The 18,531-nt window shown below is 41.5% G+C and overlaps 1 protein-coding gene across 2 annotated transcripts in view; it reads left to right on the top strand.

Annotated features, from left to right (window-relative positions):
- Window positions 1-18,531, top strand: part of HSPBAP1 (HSPB1 associated protein 1) — a 55,248-nt gene that overhangs the window by 23,745 nt on the left and 12,972 nt on the right. Inside the window, exons 4-6 of one of the 2 annotated variants that reach the window (XM_029213945.1) lie at window positions 10,057-10,193; window positions 13,646-13,817; window positions 17,090-17,146. In XM_029213945.1, coding sequence (XP_029069778.1) covers window positions 10,057-10,193; window positions 13,646-13,817; window positions 17,090-17,146 — 366 coding nt within the window. Of the gene's footprint in view, window positions 1-10,056; window positions 10,194-13,645; window positions 13,818-17,089; window positions 17,174-18,531 lie in introns of both variants that reach the window. The other variant, XM_029213944.1, reaches the window with a different exon arrangement.

Genomic DNA, 18,531 nt, shown 5'->3' with positions numbered 1-18,531 from the left:
TTAAGTACTTGCTAATTTATAATGTTCATTTAAGGGGCTGTTTGAAGTATTTATCCTTTATAAGTTTTACATAGTAATTATACTGTTTTAAAGTTCCATTTTTGTTGGGGTTTTTTTTCTTTTTTTATTCAGATGTAAGTTCATTATAGTATTATGTATATTCAGTTTTCCTATGTGTGTGATCTAGGCATGGAGAATAAATAGAATGAGACAACTTTTAATGTGATAGATAGACTCCAATTAACCATGACCACAAGTCACCCAAACAGTCCGGTAAAAGAACAAATAGTTTTGAATTGGGGTATTCTCAGAGCCTAGAGCTTATACTAGCTCACACCAAATCTAGGCTCTGAGAACACTCCAACTCAAAATATACCATTTTTTAGTGGTAAACAAATTAAGAATGAATTGTTTTCTGGTAATGGTAGGCTTTAAAAAAAGCCACTATTCTGTATTATCAGTATCTTACCAGTTTTTCTTAAGTTCTTTGGTTAAAACAGTAAAATTGGGCTTCCCTGGTGGCGCAGTGGTTAAGAATCCACCTGCCAATGCAGGGGACATGGGTTTGAGCCCTGATCTGGGAAGATCCCACATGCCACGGAGCAACTAAGCCCGTGCGCCACACCTGCTGAGCCTGTGCTTTAGAGTCCGTGAGCCACAACTACTGAGCCCACGTGCCACAACTACTGAAACCCGCGTGCCTAGAACCCATGCTCTGAAACAAGAGAAGCCTCTGCAATGAGAAGCCCGTGCACCTCAAGGCAGAGCACCCCCACTCGCCACAACTAGAGAAAGCCTGCATATAGCAACGAAGATCCAATGCAGCCAAAAAAAAATTTTTTTTAAAAACCTGTAAAATTATGGAAGATTTGGTTGCTTGTACAGCATTTTTTAAATGGTGTTTGAGTCTGCAACAATTATTTAACTTGTTAATTGGAACAGGTTTAGGAGCGACTTAGTTTCAGCATAAAATTAGATCTAGTCACCTAGATCAGTAACTCAGCAATTTTTGAACATTCGTTGTGCTGTGTTAGGTACCAGGGATGCCAACTTGAATAAAAGACTTGGCTCCCGTGGGAGTTTAAAGTTGAATGTGGAGCCAAGCCTTAAGACAGAAAAGTGTAAAATGTGCTATTAGACTTTAGTACTTTTTCTGACACTATTTTATCATTTAAATGATTGTAATAGTTTTAGAATATTATATATAATCAAGAAGATTGAAGCATATACATTTTCTTGAACTTTTAAAATTACAACCAGATTTTTAGATTCTCATATTTAAAATGTTGGAGACAATTTTATTAAGCAATTTTTAAAACTCATCCTCATTGCTGTTATGTGTACTTAAAGGAATCCAGTTTCAAAATATTGGGATAACAGAAAGTAGATCGGCGGTTGCTTGGGGCTGAGAGTAGAGGCAGGCAGATTGAAAGCACAGGAGTAAGAGGGAACTTTTTGGGGTAGTAGAAGTATTCTATATTTTGATCATGGTGGTGATTATTCCAGTATATACATTTGTCAGAACTTGCTGAACTGTAGTCTAAAATGGGTATGTTTTATTGTATATAAATTTTACCTCAATGAAATTAATTTAAAAAGAAAACTAGACAATGGAAAATATACTGTTTCTAAATATTTCCTTATGTTGGTATTTAAGCAGTTTCTCCCCAACTAACTCTTATCTTCACAGGTAGCACAAAAGTGCGTTGTCATCCTTTATGTCCTGGTTTTTTTATTGGGAAATATGATCACTCTATGTACACAAGAAATAAAACCATTATTATTTATAAATTACATATTATGTTGAGGACATCACGACAAGGCAGAACCATCCAGAGGAAAGAGGAGAATAAAGTATCTGTACTACTTTTGTGTTATAAACCAAGTTCATTTTCTTTGGCCAGCCAGTTTTCAACTATGAGTAAATGATGAATTTTGCTTATAACTCTCATTCTGTACAGAAGCTGTGCCATATTTGGTCTTGACACACTGTAGTGTGTTATTTCCATCCCTCTTAGGTGTCTCTCTTTTTTTTTAATAGTTCTTAAAAAATTAATTTTGTTGCGCTGGGTCTTAGTTGCAGCAGGCAAGCTCCTTAGTTGTGGCAGGCTGTCTCCTTAGTTGCAGCTCGAGAGCTCCTTAGTTGTGGCTCGCTGGCTCTTAGTTGTAGCATGCAAACTCTTAGTTGTGGCATGCATGTGGGATCTAGTTCCCTGACCAGGGATTGAACCCGGGTCCCCTGCATTGAGAGCGTGGAGTCTTAATCACTGCGCCACTAAGGAAGTCCCTCTCTTAGGTGTCTTTAAACTGCAGATAAATTTCTCAGAATATGTCTGGGAAGAGGCCAGGAATTGGGGCTGATAGGAAACCATTGTGGTTGGATGTGGGGGAGGATGAAAAAGCAGGACTGAATTCCTGGTTAATTCCTTTAAGTACTGGGGTGACATGTGATATTGTCTTCTAGAATTACCCCTAACCACTAGAGTATCTAATGGACTACTAAATTATAGTACTGCAGCCCTACATTAGCACTTCCATAATAACTGTGGTCTTATTTTTTAATTAAAGAGTTGATTATCAAGACCTTTTGGTTCTTTTTACTCTTTTGCTGTCTTTTGTAATTTTCATTGCTTGTGTTCTACACATTTTATTTGTATATCAATTGTTTGGACTCAGAACTTTTTTTTTTTTTTTTCCTGGAGGAACAATGCAGATCTTGGCGGTTAGTTCTCCAGGCTAGCCTGGGGAAGCCTACTGTATTTATAATATGCTCAAAGAATAGTACCATGAAACTCTCCCTACTTCCACCCCGAAGTGTCTACAGACGTATTTCTTCAAGGATATGTTTCTCTGATATAGGGTTTAGGACTGGCATAACTGCAAACCCAAGATAAAGGCTCTGACAGAATGAGATTATTGGGGAAAGACAAGGTTCCATGGGTTAACCTCCTGAATCAATTTGGGTTAGGCTTAGTTGCTTGTAACAGAAATCCCAGAATGGAAGTTGCCTAACTAAACACATAATGGTGAATTTTTTCCTCACCTAAGGAAAGTTTGGAGGTACACTGGCCGGGGCTGGAATGGAGGCTTTGTCATCCCAGAGAACCCAGGTTCTTCCTGTCTTTCTACTCTGTCTTTAGCATGTGGCTTTCATCCTCAAAGCCATCTTGTGTTCCAAGAGAGCCATCACACTGTATTTCAGAAAGGAGGAAGGAAGGACAAACGTGTACTCCCGGCTCTCTGCCTCTCTTTTAAGGAACTGTCCCAGAAGTCCCATCCAACAACTTTTGCTTAATGGTTAGAATTTAGCTTCATGGCCCCACTGAACTGCAAGGCAGGCTGGAAAACGGATGTCTCTTAGCTGGGCACGTTATCTGTCTGAATAAAATTGGGAATGAGATATTAAGAAAAGTAGGCAGTTTATGGCACACTCTGTTCATGGAAGGACATGAAAAATTGAAGCAAGATTTACAATTTCTACAAAAAGTACACTTATTCCAGGGCCTCTGCAGGCAGCAAGTATAGGGACCAGAGAGAATTGCAGCATTAAAGGGAGGGTTCCAAGAATGAGTCTGTACAGCCATCCTTAGTGCATAGGTAAGAATGCCCTTGTCAGCTGGGGAGAGAGGATTTTGAAGCCAGAGGGATTTCTTAGGCAGCCATAGGGCTGGCAGTTTCAAGGGGGGGCCCCTGTGGCCAGATCCCTGGGGCAGGATGATTGATGGTCATTTTATTTAGTGGTTAAGTTGATAGGTTAGCAATCTGCTATACGTCTCACTGAAGAGAGGAAGGGAAAAGCACAAAGTTCATATCTCTCGATTAAGTACTAATGCATTAGTACTTATTGAGGGATCAAGACAGAGAAAGACAAAAGCAAATATCAAGCATTCTTGACCTCTTAATTTATTGTACGGTTGTGTGATCATGATAGAATTGCCTTCTGGCATATTGGGGAGGGGGTAATTGATTTGTTTATGTTGTTATTTCAAGCTGGTGTCTTCAACTAGATTTTAGAGTTCTTGATAATAGAGATGTTTATGCCTTACACTTTTTGAGGTTCCATCCCCTATTAGCATATCACATATATTATCAGTCAGTAGTTTTTGATTCTAATAGTTGTGCTATAGCAGTGATTCTCAACTCTCCCAGATCTTGCACTCCCTTTAAACAGTTTGTAGATAATACGATTACTACACATGTAATTCTTTTAAATTGTTAAAATACCTTACCCATAATATAAAGGAGAATTTTCGAGGAAGTAATTTATAATAAACAACATATATTTTGATGTGTTAATGCTCAATAACTACGCTAGAAGACATAACAACATAGTCAAGTCCAGGTGTGTGATTAAGTGGACCTCCAAAGCCAACATATAATGATTTTGAATGGATAGTCCATTTATTCCAGAAACCAGGCCCAACCTTGATGCACGCTGTGGTCTGGGATGCGCCTCCTCTGATGTTGCAGACCCTGGGGGAGCTCGCTGAGTTCTCTGTGAGGTTGTCGCAGGTGGCTGTTGTCAGCCACTGTGTGTTGGGAGAATTGTTTAGACTTGGGCACTGGCCTGGGATGACCAAGGAGCTCCAGGACCATACCCACCAGACCTGTATTTTCCCAAGAAAAAAATTCCAGAGTCAAAGCAGAGTAATAAGTCTTCCAGCCGATTAAAAAACATGAAGCCAAAGCTGAGAGTAGATGAATGCAGAAACTAGATTCAAGCTCTGTTGTGTGCTGTGGACTCTGCCAGTTGCTGGGGTCTGTGAGGTGAATATGTGTTCAAAAGACAGAAAATAACTGTAAAATGTGCATGATTGTATGTTCACTCTACAAACACCTGTTTTTCAACTACTGTGCTAGGGCTGGAGAGTCACAGACAGCCTTGGTCTCCTCTCCTCAGGGAGCTCATATTCTATAGTGAAATCAGACAAGTGAGTCTAACCGATTGTCCTAACTGTTATGAAGTAAACAAAAATGGGCCAAAATCAGTACAGCAGAGGGACTTCTAAAAGGGTAAGTTGGGAAGCCTTCTCTGCGGAGGTGATATTTAAGCTGATTCCTAAAAAATGAGAAGCTAGCCAAGTGAATGGAGGGTCAAGAGCTTTCTAAGCAGAGTTCAAAGCCCTTGAATGTGAGAAGACTTTGCCTTTTTGGAAAAAAAGAAAGAAAGCCATTGTGATTGAAGCCTGGCCAGTGAGACTGAGAGGGTTAGAGGTGTCAGAGAGGTGAGAGGGGCCTGGTCATGCAGGCCCATGATAGGGGGCATTTGGATCTAATTCTAAGTGCAGAGCAAAGTGGGGACAGGACTTAATATTTTAAGATCACTCTTTGCTGCTTTGAGGAGAATGGGTTAGACAGGCAAAGAATCAAAGTTCTTTGGGAGAGAGAGACCAAAAGAGAGAATGACCAGGTTGCATGCGGCAGGGGAGGAAGGGGTTGCGGTGGGGAGTGTGGAAGGGTTCAAGGACATGAAGCTTACATTGGGTCTTGAAAGAGAAATGTGAATTGGGGTGTGGGAAGGGCAGCGAGGAGACCAGCCAGGCAGAAGGAACAGCAGAAGCAAAGGCAGGGAGGTGTGTAGCCCATGCTGGGAGAGCAGTAGAGAGGTAGTGTAGCAATAGTCTCATACCAGAACCTGCATCCCCTTTACTGTTCTGAAATGCAGTTTGCAGGTGATATAATTACTTCCCCAAATAATTTTAAAAAACTATTAAACTACCCCAGCTATAAAATACAGGAGAATTTAAGCAGAAGTATGTGATTTAATGTGTAAGTATTCAAGCGCCTCTATACTAGAAGACATAATGGATTAACCAGATGCTTGTACCTACCTACAAGGAAAAGGTTCAGTTTTGAAGAGTTAAGGTAAAATTCCATAGAATATTTCCAATATTTTATATTTAACATTTTGAAATGAGGCTAAATGAGTATGTTTGTATCTATACACATAGAGTCACCCTGATGAGACAGTACGAGCACAGACTGATATTGGTGTATACATTGCTAAATCAAATATCATATGAGTTTCAATGCTGCTGGTGACTTAATTTTTCAAAACGGTGAACAACTCTTGATGAAGCTGCAGGAACACAAAGTACAGTCCTCCCTCGACTTACTTAGTAACTGTGTTTCTAGAAAATTCAGTATGTGTTAAAACCGTGCAAAAGTCCTTTGAGGATATATGAGATTAAGAGTCAGAGCTCTGGGGCTTGCCTGGTGGTGCAGTAGTTGAGAGTCCTCCTGCCGATGCAGGGGACACGGGTTCGTGCCCCAGTCCGGGAAGATCCCATGGCCGCTGAGCCTGCGCATCTGGAGCCTGTGCTCCGCAATGGGAGAGGCCCGCATACCGCAAAAAAAAAAAAATAAAAGAGTCAGAGCTCTAATCTCAGGTAACTAAGATCAGATTTTTCAGTGTTATGAAAATTGTGCAAGATACAAAGCTTCTGTTGTTTTGTTGAGCTGGATCCCTGACCCCCATCCACTGAATACCAAGGCACCCCCCTCCTATTTATTATGACAACCAAAAATGTCTCCATGTTTTTTAACAAAAGGACAGAACTGTCCCTCAGTTTCCACATCTGTACAGTAGCTATAACTACCTTCAATCTCATAAGGATTAAATGAGATGATACAAAGAAAATGTTAGTATCAGGGCCTGTCCCACCATATGGATTCAATAACCTGATAGTTAGCAGCTGAAAATATAGGTTTAGCAGTTGAAAATATAGATTTAGTCGTAAATAGAAGAGAAGTTAGGACTGGAGATGAAGGTTTAGGAGTCATGTATGTAGGTTCATTTAAACATTGCAAAGCACCAGGCAGAAACTTAACATTCAATTTAAGAGGGATAAAAGTAGGGTCCCATGGCCTTCTCCTAAACTCTGTAACGTCAAGGATGAAGAGATATGGCTAGGCAACAGTTCATAAGAAAAAGGCAGTCAAGCCTAGATTAGCCATGGTATAATTCAGCTGCTTTTAAAAAAAAAAAAAAAAAAAGCACTGTCTGACAGTGTATTAATAGTGTAATGTCCAGATCATGGAGTGTTGAGACCCATATGCAAGGAACTACATAGGCTGTGTCTGGGGTTCATTCTGAGAGCCAGGCTTTAAGAGGGCTGTTGACAAGGGTAATCAAGAGGAGAGAAACTGGAAGGAAAATTTAATGCTACTGAGTCTAGATATTTGAAAAAAATGATAAAGGAGAAGACATGACCATTTTTCAGATAATTTAAAGACCATAGTTTTTGGCAGAAGAGAACATAAACCTGTTGTTTGTGGAAAACAAATCTAGGACCTTCTTCTGGAAGTTACAAGAAAGCAAATACTGATTTTGTAGTAAGCAATCAACCAGACGCTTGCTCTTTTCAGGGATGATGTAGAATAGAATTTCAGGGATAGAGATGATTTCTAAAGACTTTTTCAACTTTTGAAGTGGATGTGGGAATAGACTTCAGGATGGATCACCCCGCCAGTCACCTGTGTTAGTTTCACCGATGTGGCTGCCTAACAGGGTCACTTGTTTCTAGCAAGACCCAACGCAGATTCCTCCTGGGCCTGCAGTCATTTCAGAGATTTGACTACCTGTAAATAGCTGAACTCAATTGGCAAGAAATCCAACTCTCAAGAGCCTGTGGGGAAAGAAAGCCAAAATAGGTAACACTCAATGCTATCTATTTTCTGACAAATTTACTTTGACTTTCTCTCTGCCACTTGCCCCCAAACCCTTCACCCTCTGGTTTTCTCAGCCAGTTGGCAGCTGAAGTTTAGGTCACCCTGATCTAATCATTCCAAAATAATTTTTCCTTTTTTAGTCATTATTGTGTTAGATAAGAGGTCAGGGAAACCTCACGTCAGTTTTTCATATAGTCACCCCCTGACCTAGTAGAAAAACTTTCCTTCTGTGATTCTTTCTGAAGTAGTGCTCTAGAACAGTTTCTCACCTGGGGTTGGTCCACCGACTCCCTCAAAGTGTATGTGAAAGTGTGTGTGTGTGTGTGTGTGTGTGTGTGTGTGTGTGCGCGCGCGCGCGCTTACGTGTGCGTGCATTCATTTCTCTGAGGAGAGGGATATCGGCATTCATTAGACTCCCAAAGGGGTGTATCTGTAAGAAGATTAAGAGTCACTTAAACCAGCCTCTTAGGTAAGACAGATCCCCATTTTTTGTTTTTATATTGCGTGTCTTTCATCTACCTTTAGTTAAATTCCAAACTGAGGTGTGGTGAATTGTTCAACAAGGACCAGGTTGACCATTGGAAGCCTCCCTAAGCTCCCTGCTTGGACTGGGAGCCCTTCTTCTGTGATCATAGAGCACTCTCTGCTGTGAGAGCACTTTCTGCGTTATATCGGAAGGGTCCATTTATGGGACTATCTTCCATTATGAGATTTGAAGGGAGGGCCTGTGTTGTATTAATTTTCATATTCCAAACATTCAGCATCATACCAGGTATGTAATAGATGCTCAAAAATGTTCTTGACCTGAACCATTTACCCATAATAAGCCAACAGATTCTTCTTTCCCTCCCAAGCAGCCAAGGTTTTAAGCACTTAACCTGAGCCAGCTATTATATTAGGCACTGGGAAAACAGAGGTAAGCTCCCTTCATGGAGCATATGGGCTATATCCAGAGGGGACATGATTTTTGCCACGCCCTGGAGCTGCTGCATTTGAGCCATACGCATTTACAATAGTGCTGACCTTGCAAAAACTCCCCTTTTTGTAACAGATATTAGTTATATGCACATATTCTATTTTTACCACTCAAAACAAAAATGAAAAAGCTTTTTCTAGTCTTCCTTAAAACCATCCATTGAAAATGTCTCTCCAAAATCCTCTTTCTCTTTGAGTAGTGTTAATGCTTTGCCTCCAAAAAGAGAAAAGTTTGAAGATACTGAGTAGTGTCAGCATTTAGGACCATGTTCTGCACATAGAGGTGTTTTTTGTTTTGTTTTTTAAAATTCAAAAGGAAAAATTCATGATTCAAAAAACATAAAATAAAAAATAAAGCAAAACTTTCCTGCCTGGTTCACTAGTGTGTTCTTTTTCTTTTTCAGCTTATACATATCTTAAATTCCATGGATTTGAGTTTATGTCAAACTACGTTCGTAGTTTTCTAACTTTTATTTAAAAGCAGGAACACCCTTTCTTCAAACCTAAATAAAATCAAGAAGAGCCGTTTGCTGAAAGAAAGAGCCTTTGCTGCTATCCCCAGTGCCCTAAGGGGATGCCAGGGAGCCTGGTTTGAGAACTACTGGACCAAATGGTATTTATGGATCAGTAGTTGACTTGGGCAGGATCTGTCCACAGAACTAGACATAAGGAGTGCCAAGTTGAAAGCGCTGTGCTGTCTCTTTTTCAAGTTCTTTACACTTAAAGAGTTAATGACCTTGAGGAGCACAGCAAAAGTATTTCAAAAGATATGCTGTGTCTCCCCCATCTGGAGACTCCAGTTTAGTAGGTATGAACTACTATAGATGCTCCAGCATCTATAATTTTAAATAACTCCACTAACCTAGGAGAAGGCTTCTTTCATGTGGTCTTTGAAAGTGCAAAAAGTTAGTACATTACTTATGCCTCAAAATACCTGCACTGCTTAGAGGGAATGTGCCTTTTTGGGTTCCTGAGTTAAGCTTCAGATACCTCTATTTCCATTGCAGTCACTGTTTCTGCTGCCTGAGCCACTTCCCCCATATATCTGCATAACTGTGTCTAGTGTTTATTGTCAGTCTCCAACGTCTGAAATGTAAGCTTCATTTGGGTGGGCCTTTTTGTCTGTTTTGTGCATTGATTCATCACATGCTCTAGAAGAGTGTCAGGCATGTTATAGGCAGACAGTAAATATTTGTTGAATAACTACTATTAGTGGGGTTATTCAGATATGTTATTGGTTAAAAAGACTTCTTGAATTGCTCTGGAAACCTAACCTCTTCCATCTATAGCGATTTCTGTAAGAGAGTGTTCCAAGTGCCCAAAACCAGATGTGTAAGTGAAAATGTGTAACACTACTATACAACAGAGTTGGTTGGTTCTTGATGGACTGTGACTTTATTTTCAAAACAGGATGTGATGTGGTCTGACTTTGGGTTTCCTGGAAGAAATGGACAGGAAAGTGCATTGTGGATCGGCTCCATGGGGGCCCATACACCCTGTCATCTGGACACCTATGGTTGCAACCTAGTATTCCAGGTACAAGGAAGGTAATGCACATGTGCATGCACATGCATGAGGGAGAGAGAGAGAGAGTGAGAGAGTGTGTGTGTGTGTGTGTGTGTGTGTGTGTGTGTCTTTGTCTTTGTGTGTTGCACAGGAGGAGGAATGAGTGTCGGGTAGGGGGCAGGACTCCCTGCTCCATCCTATCAGCCTGCCTCATGACCAGGGCAGATCTCTTAACCTCTGGTTCAGTCTCCTCCTTTGTGAAATAAGGGGAACAGTATAGATGGTGGTGTCTGTGTGTTGTGTCTCTCAGCCATGGTCAGGATTACTGTCAGAAAGCTGATCCCAGAACTCTAGGAATACACTCCCAGTTCAGCTAGACAGTTGTCTGCTTAGCTCTATAATGTAAGAGTCTGCATTAGTAGCTGTAGAGTGTAGGGGGTGGGACTTGCTCTCTTGTTTTAGGAGAGCAGTGGGAAAACGATGACTGCTCGTGCCCGCAGGCTTCAGCAGTGCGGCATGAGATTGCCTCGTCCGTGCACGCGTGTTGGCTTTTCAGGAGCAGGAGAACGCTGTGACTGCTCATGCGCATCAGCCCCAGCCAGGGGGCAGGGCTGTGTTGCAGTCTCCCACACTCACAGACTTTAGCTAGGGAGCAGGAGAATGCCGGGACCGTTTGTGCCCACCTGCCTGCGCCAGGGCTGGGAAAGTGCTCTGGTCACTGGAGCTCTCTGGCTTCAGCATTGTGGCAGGGTAGAGCCACAGTTGCTCGCCCCTGCATCCGAGCTTGCCCACCTGTGCCCGCAGGTTAGGTGAGGAGCACAACAATGGCGTCTGCCAGTGCTTCCATCCCGGGGGAGCATTTCCATCATTTCTCACCCCTTCGGTGGATACTGTCAGATTCTAAATGACTTTCCTTCACGTGTAGTCTCAACACTTTTCAAACTGCTGTTATTTTGCTAGGGTTTGGGACAAGTGAGATATATGTGAACCCTTTACGAGGGGAGTCTCAGTTTCATGTAGCACTTGGGGACACTTGGACACCTGTCCTGTTGGTTTCCTAAGCCAGCTGTTACGGGGGCTCATCTCTGTGGTTTAGATCCCAGGGGCCGGGGCTCCTGATGTGGGGTGCCAGCCCCTAACTTCCCGGGAGAAGCCTTGTCTGGTGAGGTCCCTTCCTGTTGTGTGCCACCACGCGGGGGCTGAGGGCTTTGGCGGGAGCGTCTCTCTGCCTCTCCTGCTCATCTCGATGTAGTTAGTCCTTTTTATTCTTTATTGTGGAGCACGTGTTCAGCTAGTTCTCTGGTTCTTTTCAGAGGGAACTGGTCTATATGCACATGTGTATTTTTTGTGTCTGTGGGAGGAGGTAAGTTCAGGGTCTTCCTCTGCTACCATCTTTGAACTGCTCCCCCCACGTGTGAAGTACTTTGAAAACTATAAAACTGTATGAGATAGTTCCTCCTGGATTCCTCAGGTCTTTATTAAGCAGCCTAGAACGTCTGGGTACATTATTAATGCACTGTGGTTACAGCAGTGAATCAAGTGTGCCTGGTTCCTGCCCTTATGGAGTTAATAGTCTGAACCTTAAACTTCGTTAGAGAGGGCATCATTTTAAGTAGCTGCTTCCCGTGTGTTCTGAGTGGAGAAATAAGCCAAAGAAATTCAGTTGGGAAAACATTACCAAAAAATACCTGGGTTCTTTCTGTGATATAAAATTAATACAGCTTTACTTTAACTTTGTTGTAGACCATATTTTCTGGCCTCATATAGCTCTGGAGTAATAAAGTAACTAACTATTCAGGAAATATTTATTGAGTATCCTGCCGTGCAGATACCATGTGTTACAGTAGGAACAGAGGTGAACAAGTAAGACACCTCTCTGCCCTAAGAGAGTGTATGTACAGTTAGAGTGCAGGGAAGCCCACGGATTGCTGTGATATATCTAGGCAGAATGAACATGCCCTTGAGGAAGGTTTCGTAGAGCCATGCAACTGAAAAGGAGAAGAGAAAATGTTCCTGTTGGAAAGATTAGGGAAGATTTCAGAGGGGAGTTGCCATTTGGGATGGGTTTCAAAGGGTGGGTGAATGTTCAAAAGACACAGGTGGGAGGAGCAAAGGGACCAGCATGAGCAGAGCCCCAGGAAAGCGTGGGGTATATAGAGGGCCCAGTGAGTTGTCCGTGTAAGTTGTGCGTTAGAGACAGAGGATTAGTAGGAAAGGCAGGGTGGAGCCTGAGGGTCTTAATGCCCAGGCAAATACTGCTTATTCTCTGTTCTTTCAGCATCAGAGCCAAGAGGTTTTTGAGCCTCTTTTGATTAAGAACACAAGGATGCAAATATATTACATTTTAAACTTAGCAAAGCAAATTGTATGGGATGGTTATCATCATGGCTGTTCTTTTGGGAAACACAGCTATAGTGCAGGGGTCTGGAGATCTGTGACATAGTACTGGGTCCACCACTAACACAAGCCCAGTGAATGACACTGAGCAAACCCTGACTCCCTCTTCCACTTCTTTGAATGTAAGATTAGACTGATGATCTCTTAAGGGTCCTTCCAGCTCTAACGTTCTAAACATCCTAAATGCCAAAAATTCTCTCAAACTAGTCATAGGTCTAGTGGGAGGGAGCAGCTTTATCATCTCTAAGGCAAAATAAGACTTTATATTTCCTAGTTTGAGAAGAGCAGTCAGCTCTTTTGAAAGGACATGTTTTGAAAAGACATGATAGCCCCTCTGTAACTGTCAGGGGTCCCTCTCTCTTTACTTCCCCATCTGTGTATTTCTGTCTGTCTGTGTCTCTTCCTTTTTCACACTTCTCCCTCCTTTGCTTCAGATGTCCTCGCTCTGTTGGCTCAAAGTATTGGTGTGTCTAGTGTTTTGTGAGTTAAGGTTTATCACTTCCAGTTTTCAAAAAATTTTAAAGTGACTGAAACATTTTACAGTTTTCTTTTTGAAAATTCCTATATTATACTACTTTTTAGTTGTGTGGCATCATTCATGCATTTCTCTTCCTTAATGGGTCAACTTAACAAATGTTTAGGTTAAGGAATTTACAACCCCAATAGGGAGAAGTCTGGAAACGATTTGGTGGGTAGTTGCTCTGGATGAATGGTTGCTCTGCATAAGAGAGGAATCCAGAGATTTCAAAGGGTAGAGATTATTCTGGGGAGCTCTAGACTCAGGGATGGAAACAGTTTATGAGGAGGCTGACTTTGATTTGAGATAAGAAAGAATGATCTTACAAAGGAGCTCCTGTCCCTGCAAAGAGGCTGCTCAGGGCATCATGAGATACCCACTAGTTGCTGTCCTTCCTTACCAGGTGTCTGCAGAGGAGATTCCAGCCCTGAGTGAGAGATGGGCCAGGTGACCCCTGCGGTTCCTGTATTCCTTTATGGATTGAATGAAAATGAGTGAAATCAAGCACTTAGCTGCTGCCTTCTAACATGTTTTGTCTCAAGTTTAGAGTACTAACTTGTATCTTATTTTTTTAACTAGGAAAAGATGGCATCTCTTTCCTCCTGAAGATACTCCTTTCCTTTATCCAACTAGAATCCCCTATGAGGAATCTAGCGTGTTCAGTAAAATCAATGTTGTCAATCCTGATTTAAAACGTTTTCCTCAGTTTTGGAAGGCTCGAAGACATATGGTTACCCTGAGCCCCGGACAGGTAATGGGAGCTTTAAAACATTGGTGACCTGTCAGTGGACACCCCAGCTATAACTTCTTTCAAGTCTTTATGCCACGGTGCCTCCCTATCAATACAAATGACAATGGTTCCTTCCCTGCTGCTCTGCTATTGGAACGTAGCTTCCCCAGCTGGAGGCTTCACGCACAGTCCCTGCTTCACAGATCGTGGAGGGAGATGGGAGGAGGGAACACAGCTCCTCCTGCTGGTGAAGAGGAGAATGGCCTGTGGAGGAAGATCCAAAAACTCAGTTATTTCTTTTTATTTTTTTCTTTTTCTTTTTTTTTTTTCAGTTATTTTTATTCAGGTTAAGAGAAGGTGTCAAGGCATGGGTACTTGAACATTTCTGGAACATTTATTCACAATTAATATCTGTTCAACCATGATAAAATCCAGACACACAAACACAGGTTCGAACGCACCCAGTTAGTGGGCCAACAAAGGCAGAATGAACTAAGAACGATTTAGGGTTTTTTGTTTGTTTGTTTTAATTGAAGTATAGTTGATTTACAATATTGTGTTAGTTTTTGGTGTACAGCAAAGTGATTCAATTATATATTTTTTTTCAGATTATTTTCCATTATAATTTATTGCAAGATATTGAATATAGTTCCCTGTGCTATATCGTAAATCCTTGTTGCTTATCTGCTTTATGTATAGTACTCTGTGTCTGTTAATCCCCCACTCCTAAGTTACCCCTTTCCGCATAACCAAACATGATAATTGTAAGTTTGTTTTCTATGTCTGTGAGTCTGTTTCTGTTCTGTATGTAGATTCATTTGTATCATTTTTTAGATTCCACATATAAGTGATACCATATAATATTTGTTGAGAATGATTTGCTTTTAAGCAAGAATGGATGTTACTTTTGTAACTGACTGTCTCTGAAACATTTCCAAAGGTTTAGTACTTAGTGCTGCTACCCAGTGGGGAATATCACCTTTACAACACTGGCATTTGCTGTCTGATATTTTAGTAACATTTGCAAGGTTTTCTTAGTCTCTCTCTTTTTTTTTTTTTTTGCGGTACGCGGGCCTCTCACCGTTGTGGCCTCTCCCGTTGTGGAGCACAGGCTCCAGACGCGCAGGCTCAGCAGCCATGGCTCACGGGCCCAGCCGCTCCGCGGCATGTGGAGTCCTCCCGAACCGGGGCACGAACCTGTGTCCCCTGCATCGGCAGGCGGACTGTCAACCACTACGCCACCAGGGAGGCCCTCTTAGTCTCTTAAGGAGACTTTATTCCTTTGATTATCCCTCTGACCTGCCTGTGTTCCTTCTTTTGCTCCCTTCTCACTGGCTCTTCCTGCTTCCTTTACACTCGAGTGCTCTGGCTCGAACGATTTCACTAAGTTTCCTCAACCCATCAGCAGTCATTCCCCATTCACCTATCCCCCCCAGCCCTTGACAACCACTTCTCTGTTTTCTTTCTGTATAGAGTTACCTATTCTGGACATTTCACATAAGTGCAGTTGTGCAGTCTGTGGACTTCCATGTCCAGCTTTTTTCACGTCGCATAATTATCCTCAAGGTTCATCCAGGCTGTAGAATGTTATCAGCACTTCATTCTTTTTTATGGCTGAATATATTCCATTATGTGGATATACATTTTATTTATCCATTAAACAGCTGTTTCCACCTTTTGGTTATTATGAATAATGCTGCTATAAACATTTGAGTACAAGTTTTTGTAGGAGCATATATTTTCAGTTCTCTTGGGTATATACGTAAGGGTGGAATTGCTGAGTCATATGATAACTCTGTGTTTTTTAACTTTTGGGGGAATTGCCAAACTGTTTTCCACAGCAGCTGCACCATTTTACATTCCCACCAGCAATCTATGAGGGTTCTATCTTCACATCCTCACCAACACTTGTTATTTTCCTTTATTATTGTTATATTACTACAACTATAGCCATTCTAGTGGGTGTGAAGTGGCTGCTAATTCTTTTTTTCTTCTATTTTAATAGCCAAATTTGAATGAGTATTTCTGTCTATTGTATCAGTTTTCCTTACATCATGCTGTTTCCTGAATCCACCATAAACTGGCTCTCTCTCTTACCACTTTACTTGAAAGTATACTCTATGATAGGACATTAATGACCTCCTAATGACTAAATCCAGTGGCTGAAGTGGACGTTTTTAGTCCATTTCACTTCACTTTAGTTCTCTTAAAAGGAGATCTCTTCCCATCTCCACCTTGTCCATAGCAAGTGCCACCATTTTCCTAAATCCGAAGCCCAGAAGCTTCAGATCATCTCCGTCTGCTGTACTCAGCCTTCCACAGACTCTTGTAATGACTCTGGATAAATGCAGTCCTTCTTGATTCTGCCCATTGCTTTTGTTTGCTATATCTTCCTATTTAAATCTTAACATTTAATTTAATAATTGGACCATTGCAAGAATCTCCTGTCCTTCCCAGACTCTCCCACAATGTCACTGTTTTAACCATCCCCCTACTCAGAACTTCTCAGCAACTCAAAATGCCTACAGGATAAAACCCAGATTCTTTATTCTGAACTCAGGGCCCTCCACTGGCCCTAACCTCATCCCCCACTTTATTCCCCTTTACTCCTTCTGCAGTAGTAAGACTGGCCTACTTGCTGTCCCTCGACAGTCCCACCTCCCTTGCCCACTTCTCCGTCCTGGTATGTCCTCATTCTCTCTTAGTCCTGGTTCAAATCACACTTTCTCCATCCAGGTTGCCCCTAACCTCCCTAGAAGCATGCCTGCTTCTCCCACCTCTGAAGGTCTCTAGCACCAGTGTCCACTCCTCTGATTTACCACTTACATAATTTATAAATTATATAAGTGGTAAAAAGTGATTTACCACTTTTCTATATATTATTTTTTCATTGGCTAGATTTTAGACTGTGAGAAGGCTGAAACTATGTCCTATGCGTTTACCTCTGCCCTTTCTCAGAACTCATACAACTATTATGTGATGGAAAGGAGGAAAAGTTGCAATCTCAGAATCCTTTACTAAGATTTGGATGCAGACAGAGAAGGTCCAGGATAAAGGAGAGTAGAGACTGGAGAAGCTAGTAATATCCTTTGTAGAACATGCAACTTGTTAATTTAAGAAAAGGAATAAAAGGATTGTGGGTTTTTTTTTCTTGTTTCCCTTTCCTATTACAATCTTAGTATAAATTCATTTGAGTTTGTTTTTTTTCCTTAGCAGCTTCATTTAAGATATGATTCTGACATGAAAATAAAATGTTCTCTTCTTGTGCTAACCATTTTTTGTTTGGTTTTCAGGTTCTGTTTGTCCCCAGACACTGGTGGCATTATGTGGAATCCATTGATCCTGTCACTGTCAGTATAAACTCATGGATTGAGCTGGTATTTTTTTTTTCTAATAAATGTAGTCTCCCTGCTTTTAAGATATACAGTGTCTGTCTATATAACTTGGTGATTAATTTTCACCAACACTCCAATGTTACTTTGTTTTACTGTTCCATAATTTATGTATTCTGTGCTGTTGATGAATAGTGAGGTTGGAAATAGGATTTTTGTGACACACCATTCTCTTTCTTTTAAGGGCACAAAATGGGCCCTGATGTTGGTGTGCCAGGTCTTCTCCCTTGACCAGTGTTGTTAGGAGAATCATGTTGGGCCTGGCTGGATCTGCCACGTGTGTCCCACGTTGCCAGTCCCATCCCCCACCATCTGGGCTGGAAATACTTGCTTCTTGGTTCAGTGTCCTCATTAATAATTGCAGAATTCTCAGTCCTGACTTACACATTTTCTCAGAGCAGTCTTTCAGTGCTAGGTGTTATCATTTTATTTCTCCCAAAGGCTTTTCCCCTCCAATATGCTGTGCTTATTAATCCTGGTTGCCTGCTCTACTTGACAATTAGAATGGCTACTCTTATGGCTCAAGTCTGTCTCTTCCACCTGAGGTGTCATTGCATCTTTGTATGCTTTAACCAGAGGCTTTGACTGCACCTGTGCCCTCGTTAACCTGAGGCCTTGAATGCATCTCTGCTCTCCTGTACCCAAAACCTTGATTGCATCTTTCTCCTCTCTTTGGCTGCTGCACCCTCCCCTCACTCAGACTTCATATCCTTAGATAATGGGAAGGGCTTTGGCACAGGGGGAGCATACGGAATATTGTAACAGGAAGCTCTATTGTGTGGCTTAGAAGAGTCGTAACCCTTGGGTGAGAAGTATAATGGGAGATCAATGGACTTACAGTTAGAAATGCTGCTTAACTGATTGCCTTGCTTGGTATCCCCCTTTCTGCTCCAGTGTTCAGAATGTCCCTCTGAAAAGAAGTTGGTCAATTATAGTACTTAAGTCATTTATTTTCTTTTTCTCAGAGATCACATTTTTATGTTGCCTGTAGTCCAATGTCTGAAATCCTTTAATAATATGTATTTGTCTAGTTTTCCAGTTGTTTATCGTAGGAAAGTAGTTAAGTTACTGTTACTCTATCACAGCCAGAGGTGGACATCTCAGTTGAATCATTTTTGTGCCCATTATCTGAAATATGTTATTAATGTTTACATTTTTTTTAAGATAAGATTTCTTTGTCTCTAAGGGTAGTCAACATACTATTCTTTGCTGCATGGTCTTATACATATTAAATAAAAAATACTAGGTGCAGCGCAGAAGGAGAGCCACTGCAGGCCAGCTTCTCCAACTCTGAAGGCACTCCAGGGATTGGAAACCATGAAATCCAAACATCAAAGTGAATG

This window comes from Monodon monoceros, unplaced genomic scaffold (genome assembly GCF_005190385.1).
Source record: "Monodon monoceros isolate NGI ecotype Baffin Bay Population unplaced genomic scaffold, NGI_Narwhal_1 Super_Scaffold_11, whole genome shotgun sequence".
Lineage (NCBI taxonomy): Eukaryota > Metazoa > Chordata > Mammalia > Artiodactyla > Monodontidae > Monodon > Monodon monoceros.
The sequence above is the reverse complement of the archived record's forward strand: the minus strand, read 5'-3'. Positions and strand labels throughout refer to the sequence as shown.